General features: G+C 36.2%; 1 protein-coding gene across 1 annotated transcript in view; it reads right to left on the bottom strand.

Annotated features, from left to right (window-relative positions):
- The window catches only part of slc2a1b (solute carrier family 2 member 1b), a 33,569-nt gene extending 12,740 nt beyond the window's left edge, over positions 1-20,829 (bottom strand). The window contains exons 1-2 of the mRNA XM_030133689.1: positions 20,444-20,829; positions 9,107-9,202 (exon numbers count right to left, since the gene is read on the bottom strand). Of these exons, the coding sequence (XP_029989549.1) occupies positions 9,107-9,202; positions 20,444-20,458 (111 nt within the window). The 5' untranslated portion in view covers positions 20,459-20,829. The remainder of the gene's footprint in view (positions 1-9,106; positions 9,203-20,443) is intronic.
- Between the last annotated feature and the right edge of the window lie 2,231 nt (positions 20,830-23,060).

The following is a 23,060-nucleotide window of genomic DNA, read 5'->3' as shown; positions in this document are numbered from 1 at the left end:
CATGTCAGATGTTTCTAACTGTTTGTGCTGCTTCTTGTCATGGGGTCAGAGGTCACACTAAATAGTGACTTGAATCTTTAGAACACATTTAGTTCCATTTTTTTGTGCATCTTTTAAGGCTGTGCACACATTTCCTGTCTTCAGTTACTGTATCTGAAAAAAAGAGAATAAGAAATAAATATGTCTGCTCACTTCAACCCTGCAAAAACAACAAAGCTAAAAGTGGCTGCAGAGTTTTGCAGAGTACTGTACTTCGGGTATTTTCTGTATTTATCTGAGATAAACAAGAAAGATGGGGGAGAAAGAGACTGGGTTGACAAGCAGAAAAAGTTCTTGGGCTGGGAACTGAACCCAGGTCACCGCGATAAGGCCATGGGTCATGTGGGACACACTGTACCAGAGGAGCCAAAGGGAGACCATGAAAGTCCCCTTTTTTTACGACAGCTTATTTATAGCGCTGCCATTTTTTCCAGGGAGGAGGGAGGGGAGTAATGTTGTTTATCTGCTCTTTCTGCTCCTATTATAAAATCATACACATTTTAATATTGGAATGACTTCACTATAAACCAAGACTCAACGAGTAATCAAAATGAGGTGTATTACCCATCGTATACAACAGCTGTATTTAAATTACCGAGACACTACTGTCACTTACGTAAATGAAAGCGTGAACTTTACACAGATATTTTTCACCGGGATCATTATTACAGATCATCATGATAAAGGCGTCATTACTGCTGCAAAAACCCTCATGGACCAGATCTAGGGATGTAACGATTACCGGTGTAACGATAAACTGCGGTAAAATTGCCAAAGGTTAGTATTGCCGTTTAAATTCTAATTATCATGATAACTGTGTTTGATTACCGCACTTTTCCAGAAAAAACGCCTATGTGCTACTATACGTCTATATGCTTTTATGTCAAATATTTGAGTATAGTTTTAATTTATTAATATCTTGTATTAATATTAATATTTGGAACCAATATTCACTTTTACAGTCTTTGAAAAGGTTTGTTAAGCATTTTTGTGCTATTTATGCAATAAATTATATACATTTTTCAAATCAGATTTTTTTTTTGTGTATGTGTGTGCGTGTGTTTTCTGGCCTTTTATGTTTTTATAGTAGGTTAAAGTGAAAAAAGTAATAGACAGATGATATAAATGAAGTTGTGCTGGAAAGAAAAAAAGTTACCAAACATGGGTATAGTAAACATTTGTTTATATAGTAAATAAAGGCAAATTAAAGCAAATTTAAGCAAATTAAATAAAAGCAAATTTGTTCAGCACGAAAGGGAACCAGACTACCATTCTGCTGTTAGGATGCTGGACAAGACGAGTAGAAAAAAAAAAAAGTAGTGTGAGATACTCCCTGGTAAAATGCCCAAATGAAAGAGGATACACAAGCAAATGTGTCAGAAAAATGGGCAATGATGACTGGGAGTACAGTTGGTGTCGGCTGCTGCCTTAAAATCAAAAGTACTGAAAAACAGCCAAAATAGGCTCAGACCACTAAGGGTTAATATTTGAATGTTTCTGTCAACAGAAAGTGCATGGTGCCAATTATTATTATTTGTTTTTTGTTGTTGTTTTTTTTTTTTTTTTTCAAAATACAACTTGGTTAAATTATTTCAGTGTGTGTATAAGTACTTTTTGAACATTTTGAGCACAATTTCAACAATACCGTGATAATAATGATAACCATGATAATTTTGGTCACAATAACCATGATATGAAATTTTCTTATTGTTACATCCCAAACCAGATCACGTGCTTTGTGTTTTCCTCTTGTGAACACATGGTGGAGGCGTTGTTGTGGTTGTGTGTCCAGCTGATGGCAGCACTCCCTAAATCTAAACCTCAAGCTTCCTAGCAACCAGGAGGTTCAGCAGTAAGTGTCGAGTGTCTGTTCCTCCCTCCGTCCCCAGTTGCTCTGTTGATAAACACACTCGGGTGAACCAGTGACGGGGTTAAGTAATAAATTAGCATCTGTTAAAGTGAGTGTGCTTGCGTCTCAGAGGGACCTCTCATATGATTCACAAAGGTCATCACCCTGTCTGCAACTGTGTGACTTCATCACTACGTGTCTGACCCATATAAGACCTTCTACGTTACCGAAAGTCAGCTGCAGCTCTGTCATGTGCCTCGGCGATAGTGTAACAGGCCCAAAATGTGTTAGGAAACACACGGCACCTGACCAAGGATCATATCTCATAACGTGACGGGCTTGTGGAATAAAGTACGACTCAGCACTGTTTGTTGTTTGGTGAGGGTTTTCCTTTAGAGGGGGGCTACTTATAGACCAGGCACTTTGGCCTGGATCATTATTAATACATCTTAACGCTCAGAAGACCTGCTTTAGTGATATCATAGAGCAGTGGTTCCCAACCTTTTTTGGCTCATGAACCCATTTTAATGTCACAAATTTCTGGTGACCCCAGACATTCAAAACGAAAAAATTTTTTTTTGCTAAAATTAATTTGTTTTTGATCATGTAATAGTTTGCTATATTATGTTGCAAATAAACATTATTTTTAGATGACATTTAACCTAAATAATGTATATTATTATGGACAGAGGCCAGCTTGTATTTACAAGGCTGACAATTAATACTGAACAAACAATAACTCAAACTATGAATTATGAAAGAGTTGCAGCATCTTTAACCGGCCACACTGAACATTTGAAAGATAAACAGAACCACAGTGCTTCAGTTTCAGCTTCACAGTTTGTCATGTCTTTTATGTATTAGGATTGTCTTTGTCAACTCACCATATATTTTTTATTAGTAAGTTTTTAATTTTTATTTTCATCAATTACTAGAAATTTCAGGCGACCCCATTTGAATTCCAGGCGACCCAACGTGGGGTCCCGACCCAAAGGTTGAAAAACACTGCCTTAAGTAATGAACTTACGTCATATAGCATCTAAACAGTTGAGCAGTAGAAATGTGGTTCTCAACCTTTTTTGGCTTGTGACCCCATTTTAACATCACACACTTCTGGCGACCCCAGACATTCAAAACAGAGACTTTTTTTTTCACTGAAATTAATTTGTTTTTGATCATGTAATAGTTTGCCATACTATGTAGCAAATAAATGTTAATTTTAGATGACATTTAGTCTATATCATGTATATTATTATGGACGGAGGCAGTAAAGCCAGGTGTAGATTACCGCACAAAGTGAGAAATGGATTTTCCTTGGTCAGCATATGTACAGTCAGTCCAGCTTGTATTGACAATTAATACTGAACAAACAATAACTCAAACTATGAATTATGAAAGAGCTGCAGCATCTGAAACTGACCACAATGAACATTTGACAGATAAACAGAACCACAGTGCTTCAGTTTCAGCTTCAGAGTTTGTCATGTCTTTTATGTATTGTGATTGTCTCTCTCAACTCACCATATATTTTTTATTGGTAAGTTGTTTGGTTTTTTTTTTTAAATCAATTACTAGACTGTACCCCCGAACCTTCATCCCATGAGAAAACCTGCTCTGAAAACCCGCTTTATTTAGTCGGCTTAAAAATACGACACAGGTTTGTTAACAGACAACATGAATATATGGAATTTTGATTTAGTCATTTCAGAATTTTAAGTGAAATATATGCTTTTATTGGTACGTAGATGAGCAAATGAATTCATGCTGAAAAGCTACGTGATTGTTTCATACTCTCACTGTTGCTACTTTCTGAAATCCTGCTGTTGAAACCACCAGGTGGCTTTAGCTACAAATGAAACAGGCTTTTTATTCATGGTGTCAGACTGGAGGCTGTCAAGGTGAGCGTTGTATTCAGCATGCAGAATATAAAACACAAAAAAAAAAAAACACTGCAGAGGCTCTTAACAAGGCACAAAGTACTACATTTGCTTCTTTTTAAAAGTTTTTCTTATTTTAGGTACAGAAAAGTGATATGATACTCTGCAAAAGTCTTTTTTGCAGGATAATACGAGCAGACATATTCATTTCTTATTCTCTTTTCTTCATATACAACAAGATACAAAATATGTGCACAGCCTTAAAACATGCACAAAAACCAGAACTAAATTGTTCTAAAGGTTAAGGTGACTATTTCTTGCGACCCCTGACCCCATGACAAGAAGCAGCACAAACAGAAACATCTGAAATATGTTGTGTGAAAGATGATATAAAACATCAAAAAATTAAAGCAATAAATCTCAAATTGTCTGAACGAAAGGGTCAAAGACATGTTAAGTGCGAAGGGTTTTCATGCTGAAAATACTTCCTAGAAGAAGCTTTTCCCTGTAACATTATTTTTTTCCCTGCTTTACATACTTCCCATGAATCCAGATTGTATCTTAATCCAGCGACTAAGACAGGCATATGTTTGTTATAATTTTACTAAACCAACAAACCTCATGTTGGTTTAGGACTTTGACCCAGTACTGTTACATGCAGTATTTCTTGAGAACCTTATGTTGTCAAAAAAAGAACTTTACTAGAAGAAAATGAAAGAAGCAAAAAAAAAACCAAAACACTTTTATCAACAGGAAAAAAACTCACAAAAAAAGGAAAACCGATGCTTATCTAAAATGACAGACTTTCCATAGAAGGATAGTACTTTCCGTGTGAAACAGCCACAAATGCAGGAGGAGAATAGGACAGCGACTCACAGCGAAGCCCTTGAAAGAGCGTATCTAATCACAGACGCTCTTCGACAGAACAAGGACTGTGTCATAGGCAGCACCAGCATCACTGCAGCCCTGTGAGGGGGCGGGGGATAATCTAAAGTACTGTTGCTATATAAAAGTTGTATTTGTACAATAATAGCCCCTTAACTGGTCATTAAGTAGTAAAGGATTTAGGCGTTGTATTAAGTAACTGTTCTTGTGTACAATCGTTTCTTAACTGCCCACACGTGTATTTTACGTGTGTGTGTGTGATTTAACCAAGAGGGCAGGTTCGCACTAGCTCAGAATGTAACAATCCACACATTCACCACCTCCCTCTCAATCTGCAGCCCCTCACTCAGCCACTCACAAGGCACTCGACGGCTCCCCAGCTGAGCTCCTCCGAGCCAAACACGTGCTGTTTTCAGAAATCTCCACTATGTTGACAACTGTGCAACATAGAGGATTAAATCTAATGTAATTGCAGCTAGAGTATAGTACCTTCTACTGCAGTGTTTTTCAACCCTGGGGTCGGGAAACCACATGGGGTTGCCTGGAATTCAAATGGGGTCACCTAGTAATAGATAAAAATAATAGTAATAACTTACTAATAAAAAATATATGGTGAGTTGAGAGAGACAATCACAATACATAAAAGACATGACAAACTGTGAAGCTGAAACTGCAGCACTGTGGTTCTGTTTATCTGTCAAATGTTCATTGTGGTCAGTTTCAGATGCTGCAGCTCTTTCATAATTCATAGTTTGAGTTCTTGTTTGTTCAGTATTAATTGTCAGCCTTGTAAATCCAAGTTGGACTGACTGTACATATCCTGACCAAGGAAAATAAAATTCTCACTTTGTGCAGTAATCTACACCTGGCTTTTCTGCCTCCGTCCATAATAATATACATTATATAGACTAAATGTGTCTAAAATTGCAACATAGTATAGGAAACTACTATATGATCAAAAACAAATTAATTTTAGCCAAAAAAAAAAAAAAAGTCTCTGTTTTGAATGTCTGGGGTTGCCAGAAATGTGTGATGTTAAAATGGGGTCATGGGCCAAAAAAGGTTGAGAACCACTGTTCTACTGCTAAAGTGTTTAGATGCTATATGATGTACTGAAAGTTTCTCATCATTTTATACCAAAGTTCATTACTTAAGGCAGTGTTTTTCAACCTTGGGGTCGGGACCCCATGTGGGGTCGCCTGGAATTTAAATGGGGTCGCCTGAAATTTCTAGTAATTGATAAAAATAAAAATTAAAAACTTACTAATAAAAAATATATGGTGAGTTGACAGAGACAATCCTAATGCATAAAAGACATGACAAACTGTAAAGCTGAAACTGCAGCACTGTGGTTCTGTTTATCTTTCAAATGTTCATTGTGGTCGGTTTCAGATGCTGCAGCTCTTTCATAATTCATAGTTTGAGTTCTTGTTTGTTCAGTATTAATTGTCAGCCTTGTAAATCCAAGCTGGACTGACTGTACATATCCTGACCAAGGAAAGTCAAATTCTCACTTTGTGCAGTAATCTACACCTGGCTTTTCCACCTCCATCCATAATAATATACATTATATAGCCTTAATGTCATCTAAAATTAATGTTTATTTGCAACATAGTATAGGAAACTATTACATGATCAAAAACAAATCAATTTTAGCAAAAAAAAAGTCTCTGTTGAATGTCTGGGGTTGCCAGAAATTTGTGATGTTAAAATGGGGTCATGGGCCAAAAAAGGTTGGGAACCACTGACCTAAGGAGAAGATGTCATACTTTTCAAGTTATGAAACTGTTGTGATTGTATGAAAGTGCCAAATGAGCTCAACAATAAAAAGTAAAAAAAAAAAAAAAAAAAAAAAAAAAAAAGAGTTACAGAAAAGTAAAAAAAAAAAAAATAAAAAGAAATAGAAAAACTAAAACTGGTTTCTGTATCAACTGTTTTATACAATGCCATGAGTGTTGGTTATATGGTTACAATTTTTAGTTACAGTATAGTAGTACATAGTTGTAGAATTTTTTGTTTTTTGTATGTCATGAAAGAAATATCTTAAATGTCAGAAATTCCCCTAAAAACATCTTCCTCTAATGATTCAAAAGGAAAGCACAAGTGGTGTTTAACTCTTCTCTCTGCTCTGTCTATTTGATGTGGATCTTAAATATCTGAAGTGAAATACAGTTGACCACAAGATTTAATACTGCCCCCCCGCCACCCTTTGATGAAACTGATAGAAAGCTCCTCTCATTCACAAACAGGCCTTCAGATAAAATGATGATAGTGGGAGAGCGTTGCAGATAAATTTCACTGTACAATAACTACAGCTGCAGATCACGGTGACACACATCTCCCAGCTGACCTTGGGTAAATATAAAGAGCTGTTGGAGGAGTGTACTTTTGTCTGGTGACACACCTGTGACCTGTGGACACGCAGCTGTGTAGCCGCAGGGTGTGTTCAGACCCACACGGAGTGGGCAGACAGAGCTTATTTAACGCAGAGAAGACAGTCCCCAGGAAATGAAGTTCTCTTGTTTGCTAATAAAACCTACTGTAGGTTTAGCTCAGAGGGGGCACAAAAACATCTTTTCCTTTACTTTTCATAGTTAACAAATCCATCCTCATGGTTTGTTTAATTTCCTTTACATTTCCTTCTCCAGCTTTTCCCAGCCAGGCCTCAGGTCCATTTTTGGGCATGGACATGCTCTTTAACACAGGGATTGCACAGTCTGATATCTTTGAATGCAGCTATTATTATCTTCCTCCATAGCCCATCCCATCCCTTTTGTCCAGTCCCCAAGGAAACTAACAAACACTAGAACCAGATTGTATGAATAAATGATATAACTCACAAACTCCAAACCTATAAATACAGAACCCTATACCCCTTTACTAACATTTGAGATCTGGTTGAAAGCCTGTTCCTGTTTTGGCAGCCAAACAGCTGGCTGAGAGCCAACTGTTTGGCTGCCAAAACAGCTGAGGCATAAGAACTGGTTCCAGATCTACACCAAAACTTTGCTGTTTTAGAACCAGGAAGTACTTACGTCAGGTCCTGGAGTAGGATTTTCATGTCCAACAAGATCAACCACGTTTTTCTAGATTTAGTTTCATGTCTGGTCTGTCTAATCCACAGAAGGAAATTCAACTCACTGCTGTTGTGCTCGACGTTTTGCAGGAAACTGATAAATATGTCTCTCTGGTGACTGTCTACATCAGGGGTGTCAAAATCATTTGAGTTAGGGGCCACACAAAGCCTAATATGATCTAAAGTGGGCCGGACCAGTGAAATAATATAAATAATAGTAGAAGAACTTATAAATAATGTCAACTCAACTCTGTCTTCTCTATGTTTTTGAGTGGATAAAGTCAAATTCTGTAATGAAAATTTTTACATCTACAAACTGTACTTGAACATAACACGAACAAATATGAGTAACCTGAAAATTATTTTAAAAAATAAGTGCAATTTTAATAATATTGTACCTAGTTTGACATTTAAACATCACAACTAAGACTTAAATAAATAAATAAATAAATAAATAAATAGATAGAACAAAAAATAATAAAATAAAAAATAAATAAATAATAATAATAATAAAAAATTAAACATCACAACTTACAGATCACAGTGGATCTACAAATACACAAAACATTTAATAATAGGCAGAATATTTTGTAAAATTAGACAAACTACTCTTAAGACGTTTCAGGTTGTTCATATTTGTTCAGGTTATTCACGTTTTTTATAAAAGGCTAGTCTGTCAATGTAAGCAATTTTGTGTAATTTTGCTTCTTTTAAACTAAAACAAAAACAAAAATTTGCAGTTTTCATCATTTATAACTTGTTATGATAGTATGTTACTCGTCTGATCCACTTTAGATTAAATTAACCTAAAATAATTTTAACATTCTTGATAAATAATATCTTCAGTGTAATTTTTGCATTTCACAAATTCATCCCATGGGCCGGATTGAACATTTTAGGCCGGATTTGGCCCCTGGGCCGCATGTTTGTCATCTGTGGTGTACATTATAGAAATGCCACCCATATCTTAGAAAGTCTGCAAATTGGGGTTCTTCAGCCCCTTGAGTAATGTCGATCTGCTGTCTGGATATGTTTTAATGGTATTGCACTACGCATCTAATTCTGTAACTGTATGTATATTTATGTTCTTCATTTTTATTTATTTATGCATTTACTTTCTCCTCTTTGTAAACCTTAATACATGAGATGTGGAACTGGGGTTACTATAGTTCATATTGTATGTCTATGTTCACTTTGTATCTATGTACTGTGATTCCAATATTCAAAACTCAAATACATATATGTTTAAAAAAAAAAAAAACGAGTCTGCAAATTAGACCAACTCAGAACCTTCACAAATAGTTACAAACAGTGGTATAAAGGGGCTATAACAGACCTTTAAACTTATAACTGGAACATGACTGTACAGTGAAAACTCACATTCTGAGGGGCATTGATGACACCAGTGTTGTAGCCAAACTGCAGAGAACCGATGACAGCTGCTCCGACGCTCAGCAGCAATGGGAACGTTATTTGCTGCGAAGAAACACAAAGTCAGAGACAGTGTTGTCAGTGAAGAAATCAGTTTGACACGTTTCATGTAATGACTTGACAACATGAACACAGGATATAAACAGCCAACAGGGTTGTGAAACATGTATTATCTGCCCGTTCTGACATAAACCTGATATCTTGCATGTGTACATCAGTTTCCGAGATGAAAATTAAACATTTTTTAAACAAAGTCTCAACTGACTTAATGTAACAACTCATCCTTTTCAGACTCATTGGGAAATTTCAGATTTATCTAAATGTCAGTGGTTGTCAGAGTTGAATTACATTCTTTCTGATAACATAATGAAAGCACTGTTACATTACTACTATCACTGTCAAAAGGCTGCATTATCAGATCTCTTCACACCTTGCTTTAACCCTTTCATGCATACTGGTCACTACGGTGGATAGCTATTCTACAGCTGTTCTCTTGTATATTCATGGATTTTGTTGTTCTTTTTGGTTTTTTGGGGTTTTTTTTTGTTTGTTTGTTTTTTTACACGTCTTTATTAAAGTTTTAAGACACTACATATCTTTTCTGACATGAATTGGTAACATTATGTAGACCTCTCCTGAGCATAAACCCCCAGAATCATAAGTCCTCCCCATAGTTTTCACACAATTTATCAGTAAATACATATTTCTGTGCGTCAAAAATTAAACACATGGTGTCCAGTTGAGTGGACATTTTTGCAACTTCATGAAAAATTGGTTCATAAGAATTTTTTTTTCATTATTGTTTTTTATGTATTTATTTTTTATATATATATATTTTTTATTATTTTTATTATATTTATTTATTTATTATTTATTTTTCAGAAGAAAATTTTCAATCACATTGTTTTTTTCATGCCTAAAGGGAATAAAAACACTCAGGAAAATTTTTTTATTAAGGTTCTCATAATTCGTGCATGAAAGGGTTAATATACCTTATCACAGGTGAAGTATTCATCTCCAGACAAACAGAGAAGAGAAGGAAGTGAACTTTTCCTTGAAACTCTTACTGGAAACAGCAGATCAAATTTGAACAAAGTCTCTGGTTTAATTTCCTACTGACTCCATTTTACACCTACATGAGTCCAGGTCTGAGAGGGCGGCAGACTGTTCTCACCGAGGTCAGAGGACCAGGATGTTTGGATCTGGTCCAGGTTTAACAGTGGTCTCTGCGTGTTATTGTCTGTGCTCCTGTCCATGTTATTACAGAGTTCATTTGTTGGCTAATCTCAATAGAGCCCAGTAGATTACAAGAGATTTTTCTCATACCTTGAAGTTAATAAAGTAGAGAGTACGTCGCTGTCCATTTCCTGCTCTATGGAAAAGCCTTAAGCTACGATTTACCTTTTCACTGATGTCTACACAAACAGCACTGTCTATATGATTCGTCTCTGCGTACCATCCTTTCAGCACGTACCGACTTAAAAATAAAACCTCCAGATAAAACAGAAGTCTAAACCGCACTGAAGTTCAAGTTTCAAATTGTTTTGAATTTTTTATAATTCAGTTGTGGCTCTTCAATGTCAGACAATCAGGCTGCCATGTTTGCATGTCGAACGTGACTTAAGCCCCAAAACAATCCTGTGCTACAGTGAATCACCAGTTACTGTAGGTGTCTCATGTTATGGCAACAGGAGAACAGAGCACAAGGACAGATGTAATCTGGCAGTGGCTTCACCTCCTTTACCTCATGTAGATAGACAAAATCTGAGAATAATAATGAAGAAATACTGCTGTTACAGGGACCAAACCACTATAAACCAAGGTTATAATAGTTTTGGATTTTTCATTATAGTTTAGTTTTATTTAGTTTTGACCTTTTGTTCTCTAATTCAGTTAGTTTTAATTCGTTTTTAGAGCAGGTTTGCTAGTTTTTATTAGTTTGCGTTTTCTTCTAAATGCTTAGTTTTAGTTCAGTTTTACTTTTTCATGTCTTCGCTGTCGTATTCAAATAAATCCCAAACAGGACTCTGCTGTTTTCTCCTAGCTTTAGTCTCCATTTTGCCATGTAGAGTGGGGACGAGAAGTCAACTCTAAACGACAAGTGATGAGAAGTACGGACCGTGAAGTGCCGTACGGTGCCGCTAGCTAAATTTGTTCAAACAAAATAAATCCATTTCAAATCAATCCGACATTTACAAAGACGAAAACTATGGAAATTTTATCCATAATTTTTATACGTTTGGTTAATTTTGTAAACACACAATACAGTTTCAGTTAGTTGTTTTTTTCTTTTAATTATAGTTTTTATTTATTTCAGTTAACGAAAATGTTTTTTCAATTCCAGTTTTGGTCATTTCGTTAGGTTTCGTTAACGATAATAACCTTGCTATCAACATGGTTACTTTTCTAATCTAAGCTTTAAAAAAAAAAAACAAAAAAAAAAACCCACAACAATACCAGATTCCCCAGAAACATCAAACCACACAAAAGCAGTTTCCTCCTGAGGATACGTCCTTGACCGAGACATTCAAGTTCCTCTGGAGAACTATGTCACCTTTGGCTGACAATGTGATATCCTCTTATATAACAGCCACTGGAGCTTTTATTTGTCTGCACTTTTTTTTTTTTCAAAGAAAGACAACGACACAATAAACCCGAGTCCAACTGTAACTAAGACCTTCAGACTTATTCTCAGGGTTTTTTATTAAAACTTCTAAAGCAACCCCACAAGGTTTTATTAAAATTAAACTACCTGAAAGGACTGATCATTTGTTCTGCAATATTACCAAACTGCTGGAGGCTACTGTTACAAAAGTAATATTCCCAGTGACAGAGGTGGATTTAGTCAAGTCTACATCTTTTTTTTTTTTTGGTGGTGGTGATGGTGGTGGTGGGAGGGGTGGTGGTGTAAAAAATTCCTCTACTGTCTGATGAAGAAGCAGAAGAGCTGGAAGAAAAAAATGGACGCATGTGTTTTCAGAGACGATCACTCGAGCATGTTCAATCTGTGGTCTAACTGACACGCCCACATTTTAGAACCAATACGTTTCTTGTGAGGCGGGTCATCAAGTCCATGAGAGGACTGTTTTGCTGCAGTATATAAACACAGGCACTTTTCAGCGTTCTTGGGTGGGTGGGTCAAGGGGGGCTCTTAAAGGAGCCGCATTAATATCACCACTGTCAATGTCAACTAAGAACAAAAAGCTGCAGGAGGTTTCAGTGTACGACCAGCTGCTTTTTTAGGACAAACGTGATGTTCCTATTTGTCCCTTCGGGCAAAAAGTCCGGAGTGGGGCTTGTGTTTGAGTGTAACCCCCTCTGGGGAATAGCTGGAGTTACACACCCAGGGTTTCAAGTGTTACAATCCAGCTGCAAACAGTTGTTGAGGTGAAAAAGACTGTATGTGTTCACCTGAAATCAAACACTTCTCTGTGACATCTTTACCTTTAACCTACATACCATGAGCCTTTGTAGACACATACTTTTCAATCCAATAAGTTTTAAACCAACTGACACAAATCATCATGTACATTAGTGTTTCCAAAAAATCAACTCAAATGCAATAATGATACATCTTAACGTGCGCTAGTCTTCCCAGGTGACTGTCAGTCCTACCTTAAATGCCTAAAAATTAGATAATAGTACTTGTAAATCTCTTGGTACATGGACGTAAGCAGTAGTACAACACATAACTTCCTCCTAGGGAAACAATGAGGTCACACCCACTACAACTATTTCATGATCATAGGTTTGAAGTCACCAGCAGTGTTTGGTGACCAGACCTGCTCTCCACCTACGACTGCAGCTCTCGCTTGTGTTTACATTTCTAAATGGGGTTTTTGTGTGTGTTTACTTATAGATGTTGGCTAAGCTAGCTGTTCACAAGCAGCTGGCATCACATCGCATACCACGCACAAATCTATGGTACATGTAGCTTTAAGTGTGCAGAGAGCAGTGGGTGTTCACTCTGCAGTGACAGAACTTTAAGACCTGATAACAAACGCAGAAAGACTCAACAACTTACTGACATCTTAGTCTTATGATGACTTTCTCTTTGCAGAACAGATCTCTAGAACTTTTTGGATAACAGGTTGTATATGTATACTATAGAAAATATCTGTTAACAGTCTTCTGGTTATTTTTGACTATTAATACATTTAATCCTTAGTTTATAAAACATCAAAAACTTGAAAAAAGTCTCTTAAATATCCCACTATGATGCATTTAAATGTTGTTTTTTCATTTGCATAAGATCTACTCCCATTTTTAGAGTTACAGCCAGTTAAAAACCTTTGCGTTTATCCTTAAATTTGACTATTATTGTAATTTATTGTTGTAACTCTGATACTGAGACATATTAGAAGAGTGACTCAGCAGGATATAATTAGCTAGTCAAAAAACGAGAAGTCACTACTGTTCAGCTTATATGAAATTTTCGTGTTTTCTCTAGTTAACCATTAACTTATTGACATTAAAAATGAAAAATAATCTGTGTGGATGTGGCTGTGTCTACAGTCACAGAAAAAATTATTATTATTATTATTATTATTATTATTATTATTATTATCATTATTATAATTAGGCATTCCATATTTTCTTTTCTCTCTGTTTTAGTCACATGAGTTAGCACCCACAGCAGTACTTGATAGCATAACCATTGTTTTTGATGACTTTTGATGGTCTAATAATTGTTTCCGCGACTACAAGCTGTTACTGTGGCCAAAACCAAAAGCCAAAAGACATGGGCATTCAGTTGGACACTGAAACTGTGTCCTGTAGTCCTGAGATTTTTTTTCTTTTACTAGACACATAAAAACAACTATGCCTTGATGTTAAAAATTCTCCTTTTACATGTCCCAAAATGTTTATTAAACATCTGTGATATATGGTATTAGCAGGAACTCATAATTTCCCCTTCTCTCCTCCCTTCATGTAAATACCTCAATATGTCATGTAAATGTGTCCTGTTTGCATGTGGGGAGAAGGACATGTGATGTAGAAGGAAATGCAGGACTCATTTCTGTTGAGTCACTGCTTGAACCGATTGTGACTTGGTGAGTAAACAGCGACAGCAGCCTCGGACATAAAGCATATCACCCTGGTAAATTAACACTATAGAAAATAAACATTGTGGCAAACATTTACACACCAGTCTGGTAAACAGGCACTGTGAACTATAGTGAAGTGTATTCAAACCAGTTCAGGAGCACTTTTCTCCAGTTTAGGATTTAGTACTGACATAAAATTAAAACTTATAAACTACTACTACTATTTATTAAAATAAAATTACAAATGCTTAAAAGGTATAAAAAATATAACCAGGGTTAGGATCTGTCAGCTATAAAATTCTGACACATACACACTTATAACAGGATTGTGCCTTTGAAAAAAAAAAAAAAAAAGGTAATAAAAACTTTTTGCCATGTTTATTTTTACTTTCTTCTTACGTGACTCAAAAATGAGTGTCAACAGGAAAACCACATAGGCTCCACCCACCATTTCTACAGAAAGTGAAGTAGATAACCTATAATTATTATTAGACATACTGTATGTGACGACATTATCACAATTGTGTTTCTGAAAATGCAGTTCCATATTTTAAACAATCCCACAGAAAATGTAGTAGGAAGTAGAGTTGTAATGGCATGAAACTGTCAAAGCATAATAATGGCCTTAGACAAGATTATGTTTTCATGGTATATGATATTACACATTAGCCTATTGAAATGTCCCTTAAACTTATGAAAGTAGAAAGGTTTACTTGGTTAAAGTAATGCTTATAATTAATAATCAAAATTGAAAAGCAATGAGTTTTGTTATATAATTATGTACAGAAAGTGGCGCTTTTCAAAAAACAACATAAATCAGTAAAATATGTAAAACTGTACTGCAGGTGTGAATGTGATGCAATTCGACAGGTCTGACAGGCAGTAAAGAAGGAAAATATCTGTACATGAGATTCTCCAAAAGGCTGCATTTTTTTGTCAGTGCCATAGAAAAGGTGAAACAAGACCATAACCCTAGTAGACTTGGTAAGTAAGACTGTTGTAACCATCAACAGTAGAGGAGCGGCTGCTTTTTCTCCTCTTTATATGTTTAAAATACCTCTTAAACTTGTTTGCTTCTACGAACTCATGACACTTTTCCTGTGAGTAATAATCTTGTAGCGTTTTGACTATAACCCTACATAGTCAGTGACTCATCGGCTCCACACTCATGAAGAGTTTCCTTTGATTAACCTCAGACAACCGGTAAAGTTAAGGAGAAGCAGAAACAGTCAAGTTAATTTGGTTGTGTTTCCTCTTTGCCGAACCAGAATCTCTGTGAATGCCTACGCAGCTACCATCACGTCCGTGCATACGTCACCTCTTCAGTCTCAGTTTACACAGCTGGGGGGAATCCAATATGTGCCTTGTCCTCATCTCCTCCCATCTCAGCTCTGTTCCAGTCAAAGCCTCCTTATCCTGACCTAATCTGTTTTAAATACTTTTCTAGGCTCAATGACTTATTATAGGAATAAATAACTGATGTAGCTCAAAGTAAGAGACGAAAATATGACTAATGTTAGCCCGTTTGTGCTGCATGTGATGGGATGCTATCTGACTTTGTTTATTCCCTGATGTCCCTAAAAGACTGAAATTAATATTTTTGTGCAGCCTCTCCATTTATAATATAATTTAGAAGAAATTACCTCGTATCATAAAATCCAAAAAGTTCATCCTGATTCTGTATGGTTCTTATTCAAAAATTGACAGAGCACGGTCAGAAGTGAGAGCAAACATTTAGCGGTCTAACATCATATTTCACAACCTTGCATCACTTCTTATTTTTAAACCTAATCTTAATTGAGAAGTGAAATCAAAAGGGGCTGTTTTATACATAATGTACAAACCATTTCACCTAATGAGGCAGGGATCAGGATTTTGTGCACAAAATAATCTAGTCTCTCAGGAAAGTGAATTAAACATCCACTCTATGGCTTGCCTGTTCAATTCAATTAAATTCCTCCTAGATCTTTAATCCCAACTTTTTCAGCAAAGCCTCATTATGCCTCATTAAAACACGGCTGACAGTTACACTGTAAGACGTACCGAAGGGAGCGGATGAAAGTAAATCTACTGGACAGCCTTAAGGAAGGCGTAAGGAGTTGTCAGATGGTTGACATGGAAAGAACTGAGATGAATTTAAGCCTCTGCAATTAAGTTTGTACAATGTATGTCTGGTATTTGCTCCAGGACTTCAATCACAATAGGTTGAGCTGTCAAGCCTGTTCGAAACTGAGTGTTTAGAAGCTGTTAAATTTAAAGGAGGTGGGGTCAACTGTATGCTTGACCTTGAATTACCATTATTTCATGGAAACAAGTTGTTAGTAGTGGGTTTTCAGGTTTAAACAAAGCAGATTTGAGCTCCTTAAGAGGGTTTACAATGTGACGTTAGGTGTCATTAATGTTATGTTTTGATGGAAATGCAGTGTCACGTGGATCAACAGCTACAGTGTAATTTAAATATAGCTGCTCTGAAGGAATTTGATTGAACCTTAGGATAAAACGGTGGAGCGTTATGCATCTACCTATAACAACTACCCTGGTCGATTGCTTGAGATCAACAGCACCACACCTTAATGAAACAATGGAGGCCTTGGCACAATGGGAAGTCTTCAGTGTCTTTAAACATTAACAAATCTGTGAATCATTGATAGTTCGCAGGAAGTCAAATTGTGTTTCTTCCACTTTCTGCAGAATCTAAGCCTCCCCTGAGCACTGACATCAGTTGCTGACGTGCTCAACTTCATCTGCAAATACTTCAGCAACACTAAGCACAAGCCAGGTATGTAAATCCAGATCACAAGATGTTTAATTAGGCAGTGTTTAAAAACTGTTTAGCCACAGACAAGCTAAAACCACTCAAAACAAGTGGAAGCAACAAAACACAAAGAGCCATGAAAGAAACATCCTAGAATGTGAGGGCTGGAGGCTTTAATGCCCTGGGGTTGTCTACTGCGTATTCCCCTGGTAGGCTCTGGCTCTGTTTGGATATCAGCTGTATGGATGCCACAGTGGAAACTGGGACTAGAGGGAACTATTCTCATCACGTCCACAACAAACCCGTCCAGCTGAAGGGCCATGACAGAACAACATGCAGGGTGAAAGCAGTGTGTACACAGACCAAACAGCTAGGAAAACATTTTCTAACCACAGTGTCAGACTAGTCTCAACTGCTGGGCTTAAATGGTTTTAAAGTGATGAGAAACTGGGCTGAGGAAGACCTGTTTAGCCTACGTGCCTCACTGTGCTGAGTATATGGTCACAACCACACCAGTAGACAGAGACAGCATTATCACAGATGATAAGTCATGCCCTATACTTTATGAACAATGAACATTAAAATCTATAACCAAGACACGGTGTAAAACATTTGTTATCTTTATAACAACCACTTTATAGACTCAACTACTTTTAGCTTCTGTTTCGGTATTTTGCAAGCATTAACACATGCTGCATAATAACTCCTCTGATAGAACAGTAGATGGTACTTCAGCTCTTCCTGTGAAACATCCATAACCTTATATGGGATAAACTTGAGCTGCAACATTAGCCCTAAATCAGTCATATTCTCATAATTGATATGGATATTTATATGGCTTTGTGACTCATGACATGTGATGATAGTGGCTGTCCTTTTTCGTGTCTGAAAGAAAATTTAATATCTTTCCATCTTGAACTTCACACGATGAATGTACAGATAAATATGATGATTTAACTTTTTGCCATCAGCAAAATAATTGGCAGCTCAGTCAATAATGAAAGTAATGATGACAAGCAGCTGTGATATTCTATAAGGCAGTCGAAATAATAGAAAGAAAACACAGTTGCTGCTGGCTAATGGCTGGAAACACTGCAGAATAATGCATTTATGAGTGATGGGTTTCTACTTGCTATTTTTTACTTATGTTTATAGTAGGTTTTATATGATGTACAGATTGGATGGCACTCTTAAATTCTGTTGTACATGTTACAATGACAATAAAGATATTTTATTTTATTCTATTTACAGGTAGGGGTGTAAGAAAATATCGGTTCTGCAATATATCGCGATATTTCATTTCACAATACTGTATCGATATCAAGAAGTACTGTATCGATATTTTTAGGTATTTATTCAGATGCAGATTTTGTGGAGGTTCATTTTTGTTTTTTTCTTTTTCTTTTTTGTTTACATTTTATAATTCAACACTCTTTTATTAAATAATGTTAGTTCTTTTATTGGGATTGTAATGTTCTGGTGTTAGTTCTGAACTAATAGAATACGAACATTTGAAAAAGATCTTAAACTGTAATGTCTGTAAAACATTATTTCAGTTTGAACACTGGAACATTTTGTGACATAGCATTAGATCCTGTTTTGATCAAATAAAAATGTGTTTAGTATTTTTGCATATTTCTGGTGTAATTCAATTCTTCAAGGAAATAATCATAATTTTTTTTTTTTTTAAAAAGCGAAAAAATTGCCTTTTTAACAGTATCGTGATATATTGTGATATATTGTATCGTAATCCTAGTATTGTGATTTGTATCATAACACCAGATTCTTGCCAATACACAGCCCTATTTAGATGTACATGGGTCATTTATATATTTCATGTTGGGGTTTGAAGTGATGGGTTAACAGGTTAAAACACTCAATGTATAATAATACGAAAAATAATACTAACAAAGTGACAGCAAACCCCCTTCAGCCCATTACCAGTGCCCTTAAACCAGACTGTTTTGTAATGTTAGCTTGACATTTTTAACCCTAACACTTAATACACTTAGTAAATACCTTTGTAATGCATTTATGAGTGATGGGTTTCTGGTTGTTATTTTTTACTTATGTTTATAGTAGGTTTTATATGATGTACAGATTGGATGGCACTTTTAACCCTTTCATGCATAGGCCACTCCAGTGGACAGTTATTCTCCAGCTGTTCTCTTGTATATTCATGGGTTTTGATGTTTTAGTTCCATATCAGCCAACGCAGTGGACACTTATGCACCATCCCATACAATGACATTCAGACCATTACTGTAACTTTACTGTTCTTGATAAAACTGATCTGCACTAACATGTTTAAGTGTAAATCAATTGTTATTTGTAAGCCAAGAAGTTTTTTTTTTTTTGCATATTATCTCCATGAAGTGAGTATTACTAGCATTAGAATATGTTAAAATGTGAAAAGAAATCAGATTAGCAGCATTAAAAATGTTTTTATGTATTGTTTTCATATCACTTTCTGATATTGGGTTTTAAACATATGTTTCTTTACTTCACAAATTAAATGCATGGATATTTTTGTAATTCCACAGGAAAAAAAAAACTTGATCGCATTGTTTTTTTCATGCCTAAGGAGGCATAAAAACACTGAAGAAAAAAATCTTGACTAAGGTTCTCACAATTCATGCATGAAAGTGTTAAATTCTGTTTTACATGTTACAATGACAATAAAGATATTTTATTTGATTTTATTCTATTTATATGTACATGGGTTGTTTATATACTTCATATTGTGGTTTGAAGTGATGGGTAAACAGAATAAAACACTCAATGTATAATAATAAGAAAAATAATACTAACAAAGTGACAGCAAACCCCCTGCAGCCCATTACCAGTGCCCTTAAACCAGACTGTTTTGTAATGTTAGCTTGACATTTTTAAGGACCCTAACACTTAATACACTTAGGAAAGACCTTTGGGGGTAGCCAAGAATAGCTCGTGTATCTGGTCACGTAGGCTACCCACTTACACGGAGAGACCCCTTTAAACACAGGCTTCATATGCATAATGCATCTGCATCCGCAAACACACATGCAATGAGCGGATTAGGGAGCGACACCGTGGGAACAAAAACACAACAATAAAATAAGCTAGCTAACACTTTTAACATCTAGGAAAAGGCTTTAGTGATACTATGAGTTTATATCAAGATTTAGCCTAATAGAGGAGACACTTATTGGACTGGTTAATAAATGCGATAAGGTTTATAAATTAGCCTCTGAAGGTGTTTTACATACAGAAATATATTTAATAATTAGTGCGTGATAACGATGTAGCCCCTCTCGCGCCCTGTACAGTATTGGTGTGCATGACAACCATGTGGAAGTGGCTGATGGGTAAATTTTACCCTGAACTCGGTGAACTCCTTCACTGTTAGAACACACTGACAGCAGACCGGAGTTAAAACCGGCTCTGAAAACAAACAGGTCTGACTTGGTTTTAGATGAGAGACACGTTACGGCGAATTCTTACCTTTCCCGAGTCCATGGCGGCGCTTCGTGACGGAATATATCTTCTTTTTTGTCTTGTCTTTTGTCTTTTGTCAAAGTTGGCGGCGGTGGACAGACAGACTTCCTCTCACTCAGAACACAGACATTATGTTGAAGCTGCTTCTGAAATGACTCAAAACGTCGCTGGTAAGTTTTATAAGGAAAAAAAAAAGCTATATACAAAAAAGTAAAAAAAAAGTATGTTTTGTTTTTGTCGGGAGTCGCCCGGTAGTTCAGTTTTCAGTTTGTTGCCAGTTCAGTCGCTATCCTTCTTTTTCAGACGTCCTGCAGCTTTAGTTCACCTCTTCATGGATGTCCGGAGTCTTCCAGGATGTTTGGCTGCTGGATACTACCTCCTGCTTTACACAAACCTCTGTTTAAGGACAGCCAGAAGCCGGTTACGTTGAATATATTTCTCAAGCTGACGCAATTTTTTGGGGGTGTGTCCGTCCCAGAGGCCCATCCTCCCAGCCAGCCAATGGTCGGGCTCCCCATCACACACTGGGCTGTTGTGTGCAGCACCACGGTGCACTTTAAAAATGAAGACCTGCTCAGCAAGTGGAAGTGTGAGTGGATACTCGTACTTGGTTAATTAATAGTTTTTCTTGTCTCAACTTTAGGAGTTATTCAGCATTTTTCTTGCACAAAGCAACACTTTAAAACAGGGGTGTCAAACACATTTTAGTTCAGGGGCCACATTCAGCTCAATTTGATCTGAAGTGGGCCGAACCAGTAAAATAATAACATAATATATAAATCAGGTCAACTCCAAACTTTTACTTGTTTTAGAGAGAAAAAAGTAAATTTATGTTATGAAAAGGTTTACATCTACAAATGATCCTTTCAAAAGATGTGAATTACATGAACAAACTGAAAAAATATGTGTAATTTTAACAATATTCTGCCTCAGTTTAACATTTACACATGTACATCATGACTTACAGATCACAGTGGATCTACAACAGTGGCAGCTGCTCGTCTTTCAGAGAGGGGAGCTCATTGTCGGCTTACATCAAAAAAAAAGTCAAGTTATTTAAACATAAATTCGTCCCTCCGTTCCTTTTTAAGAAAATGGTCAGTGACCTTATCGTACCAACTAAACAAGAAAACGTTGAAATTATGTTAAATTGAGACAAGGAAGTACAATGAGTGTGTTTTATATACAGTGCAAGAAATGAACAAGTAATTTCGTAGTGGTTTCTCTCTCCATTTCACAAGCAGAATGCGCGACGGTATTAAACTGAACTCTGTCAAGTGAAGGAGTAGATCTCAAAATAGCTGTCAGTCAAACGGGATTCAGCCTTTTGACTGATCCTCCAATCAGCACGTGGAAGCCCGGCATTCAGCCCAACCAAGGTTCACCCACAGCGCCATTCACCCCCAGAGATGCTGAGCGTCCGGGGGCGGGACAACATTGTGGCATTTATCCAATTACCGTCCAGTTTTGAGGCAATGAAAAAAAAACTGTTCCATGAAGTCTCATTGAGGTGCATGGACGCTGAGCGTCTACGGGCAAATGCATTGGCCATAGATCGTATGACAAAACAGCGCAACAGGAATGTATGAGAAGTGAACAACATCGAGTCCGTTGATTTATGATAAAGCTGATTTTGAACGAACTCGTATTTATTGTGGTGTATTTATTTACAGTACACTCGTAGCCAAAAGTTTTGGAAATGACTCAAATGTTTTGGATTATTTGCTTAAATGTCATGTATTTGTCATTAGATTTATTTGAAACATTTATTATGCTTCTAAATGTTTTTCAAAGTACCTTAGAAACATGTTGAAATTAAAAAAAAAACAAACAAAAAAAACCTTTTGGTTACGAGTGTAGTGGTAGAGGTACTCCAATCTTGAACTTGCAAGGAAGTATATCAGTCCCACAGCATACAAATGGTCTGTTTGTAACAACTGATGCTTCATTGTTTATTGATTATCTACATTTTATTGTAATAATGAGAACATGCAAAGAAATAAAGCTGTTAAACAAAAGTTATTGATTAAAAAGTACTTCTCACTGTCCTACAAGCATTATATTATATATGTGCATATTTTTCTGTTTTGTTACAACAGACATTGGCTATGAAATTGAAACTGACAGTATAAAATCATATGATTTTTGCAATAAAGTTTTTGTTCCTGTTCAGAAAGTGCCTATGGAAGCAGTAAGTAAATACCAGTCAAAATGATTATGAAAGTGTTACAAAAATCACACAAATATTCATTAAAAATTGCTTGTTCTGTTAACAAGCTACAGTGGTCTATTGTAGTCAGAGATCAGAATGGATGACCTAGACTTTTATTTACATGTGTTTCTAGGTTTAATCCAGTGAATTGTGCACAAATAGTTTGAATGAAGTGATCCAGAACTTCTTATGTAATCTTAACTGTATTTGTAATGTTGCTTCCTTCTATTGTTGTTCTACACCATGCTGTCCCAGGTGACAAATTCCGAGGTTGCACAATGTAGTTTTTTGTGTAATTTTCAGTTTTTATTTGACATATTTACAACAGATTGTGATAATTGTATTCAACTTGCTATTTTATAACTATTTAGATTCTTGCTTGTTGATGAGTATGCGGTCAGTCCCATCCTC

Source organism: Sphaeramia orbicularis, chromosome 5, assembly GCF_902148855.1.
Source record: "Sphaeramia orbicularis chromosome 5, fSphaOr1.1, whole genome shotgun sequence".
Lineage (NCBI taxonomy): Eukaryota > Metazoa > Chordata > Actinopteri > Kurtiformes > Apogonidae > Sphaeramia > Sphaeramia orbicularis.
Note: the sequence above shows the minus strand (reverse complement) of the source record. Positions and strands in the feature narration are given on the sequence as shown.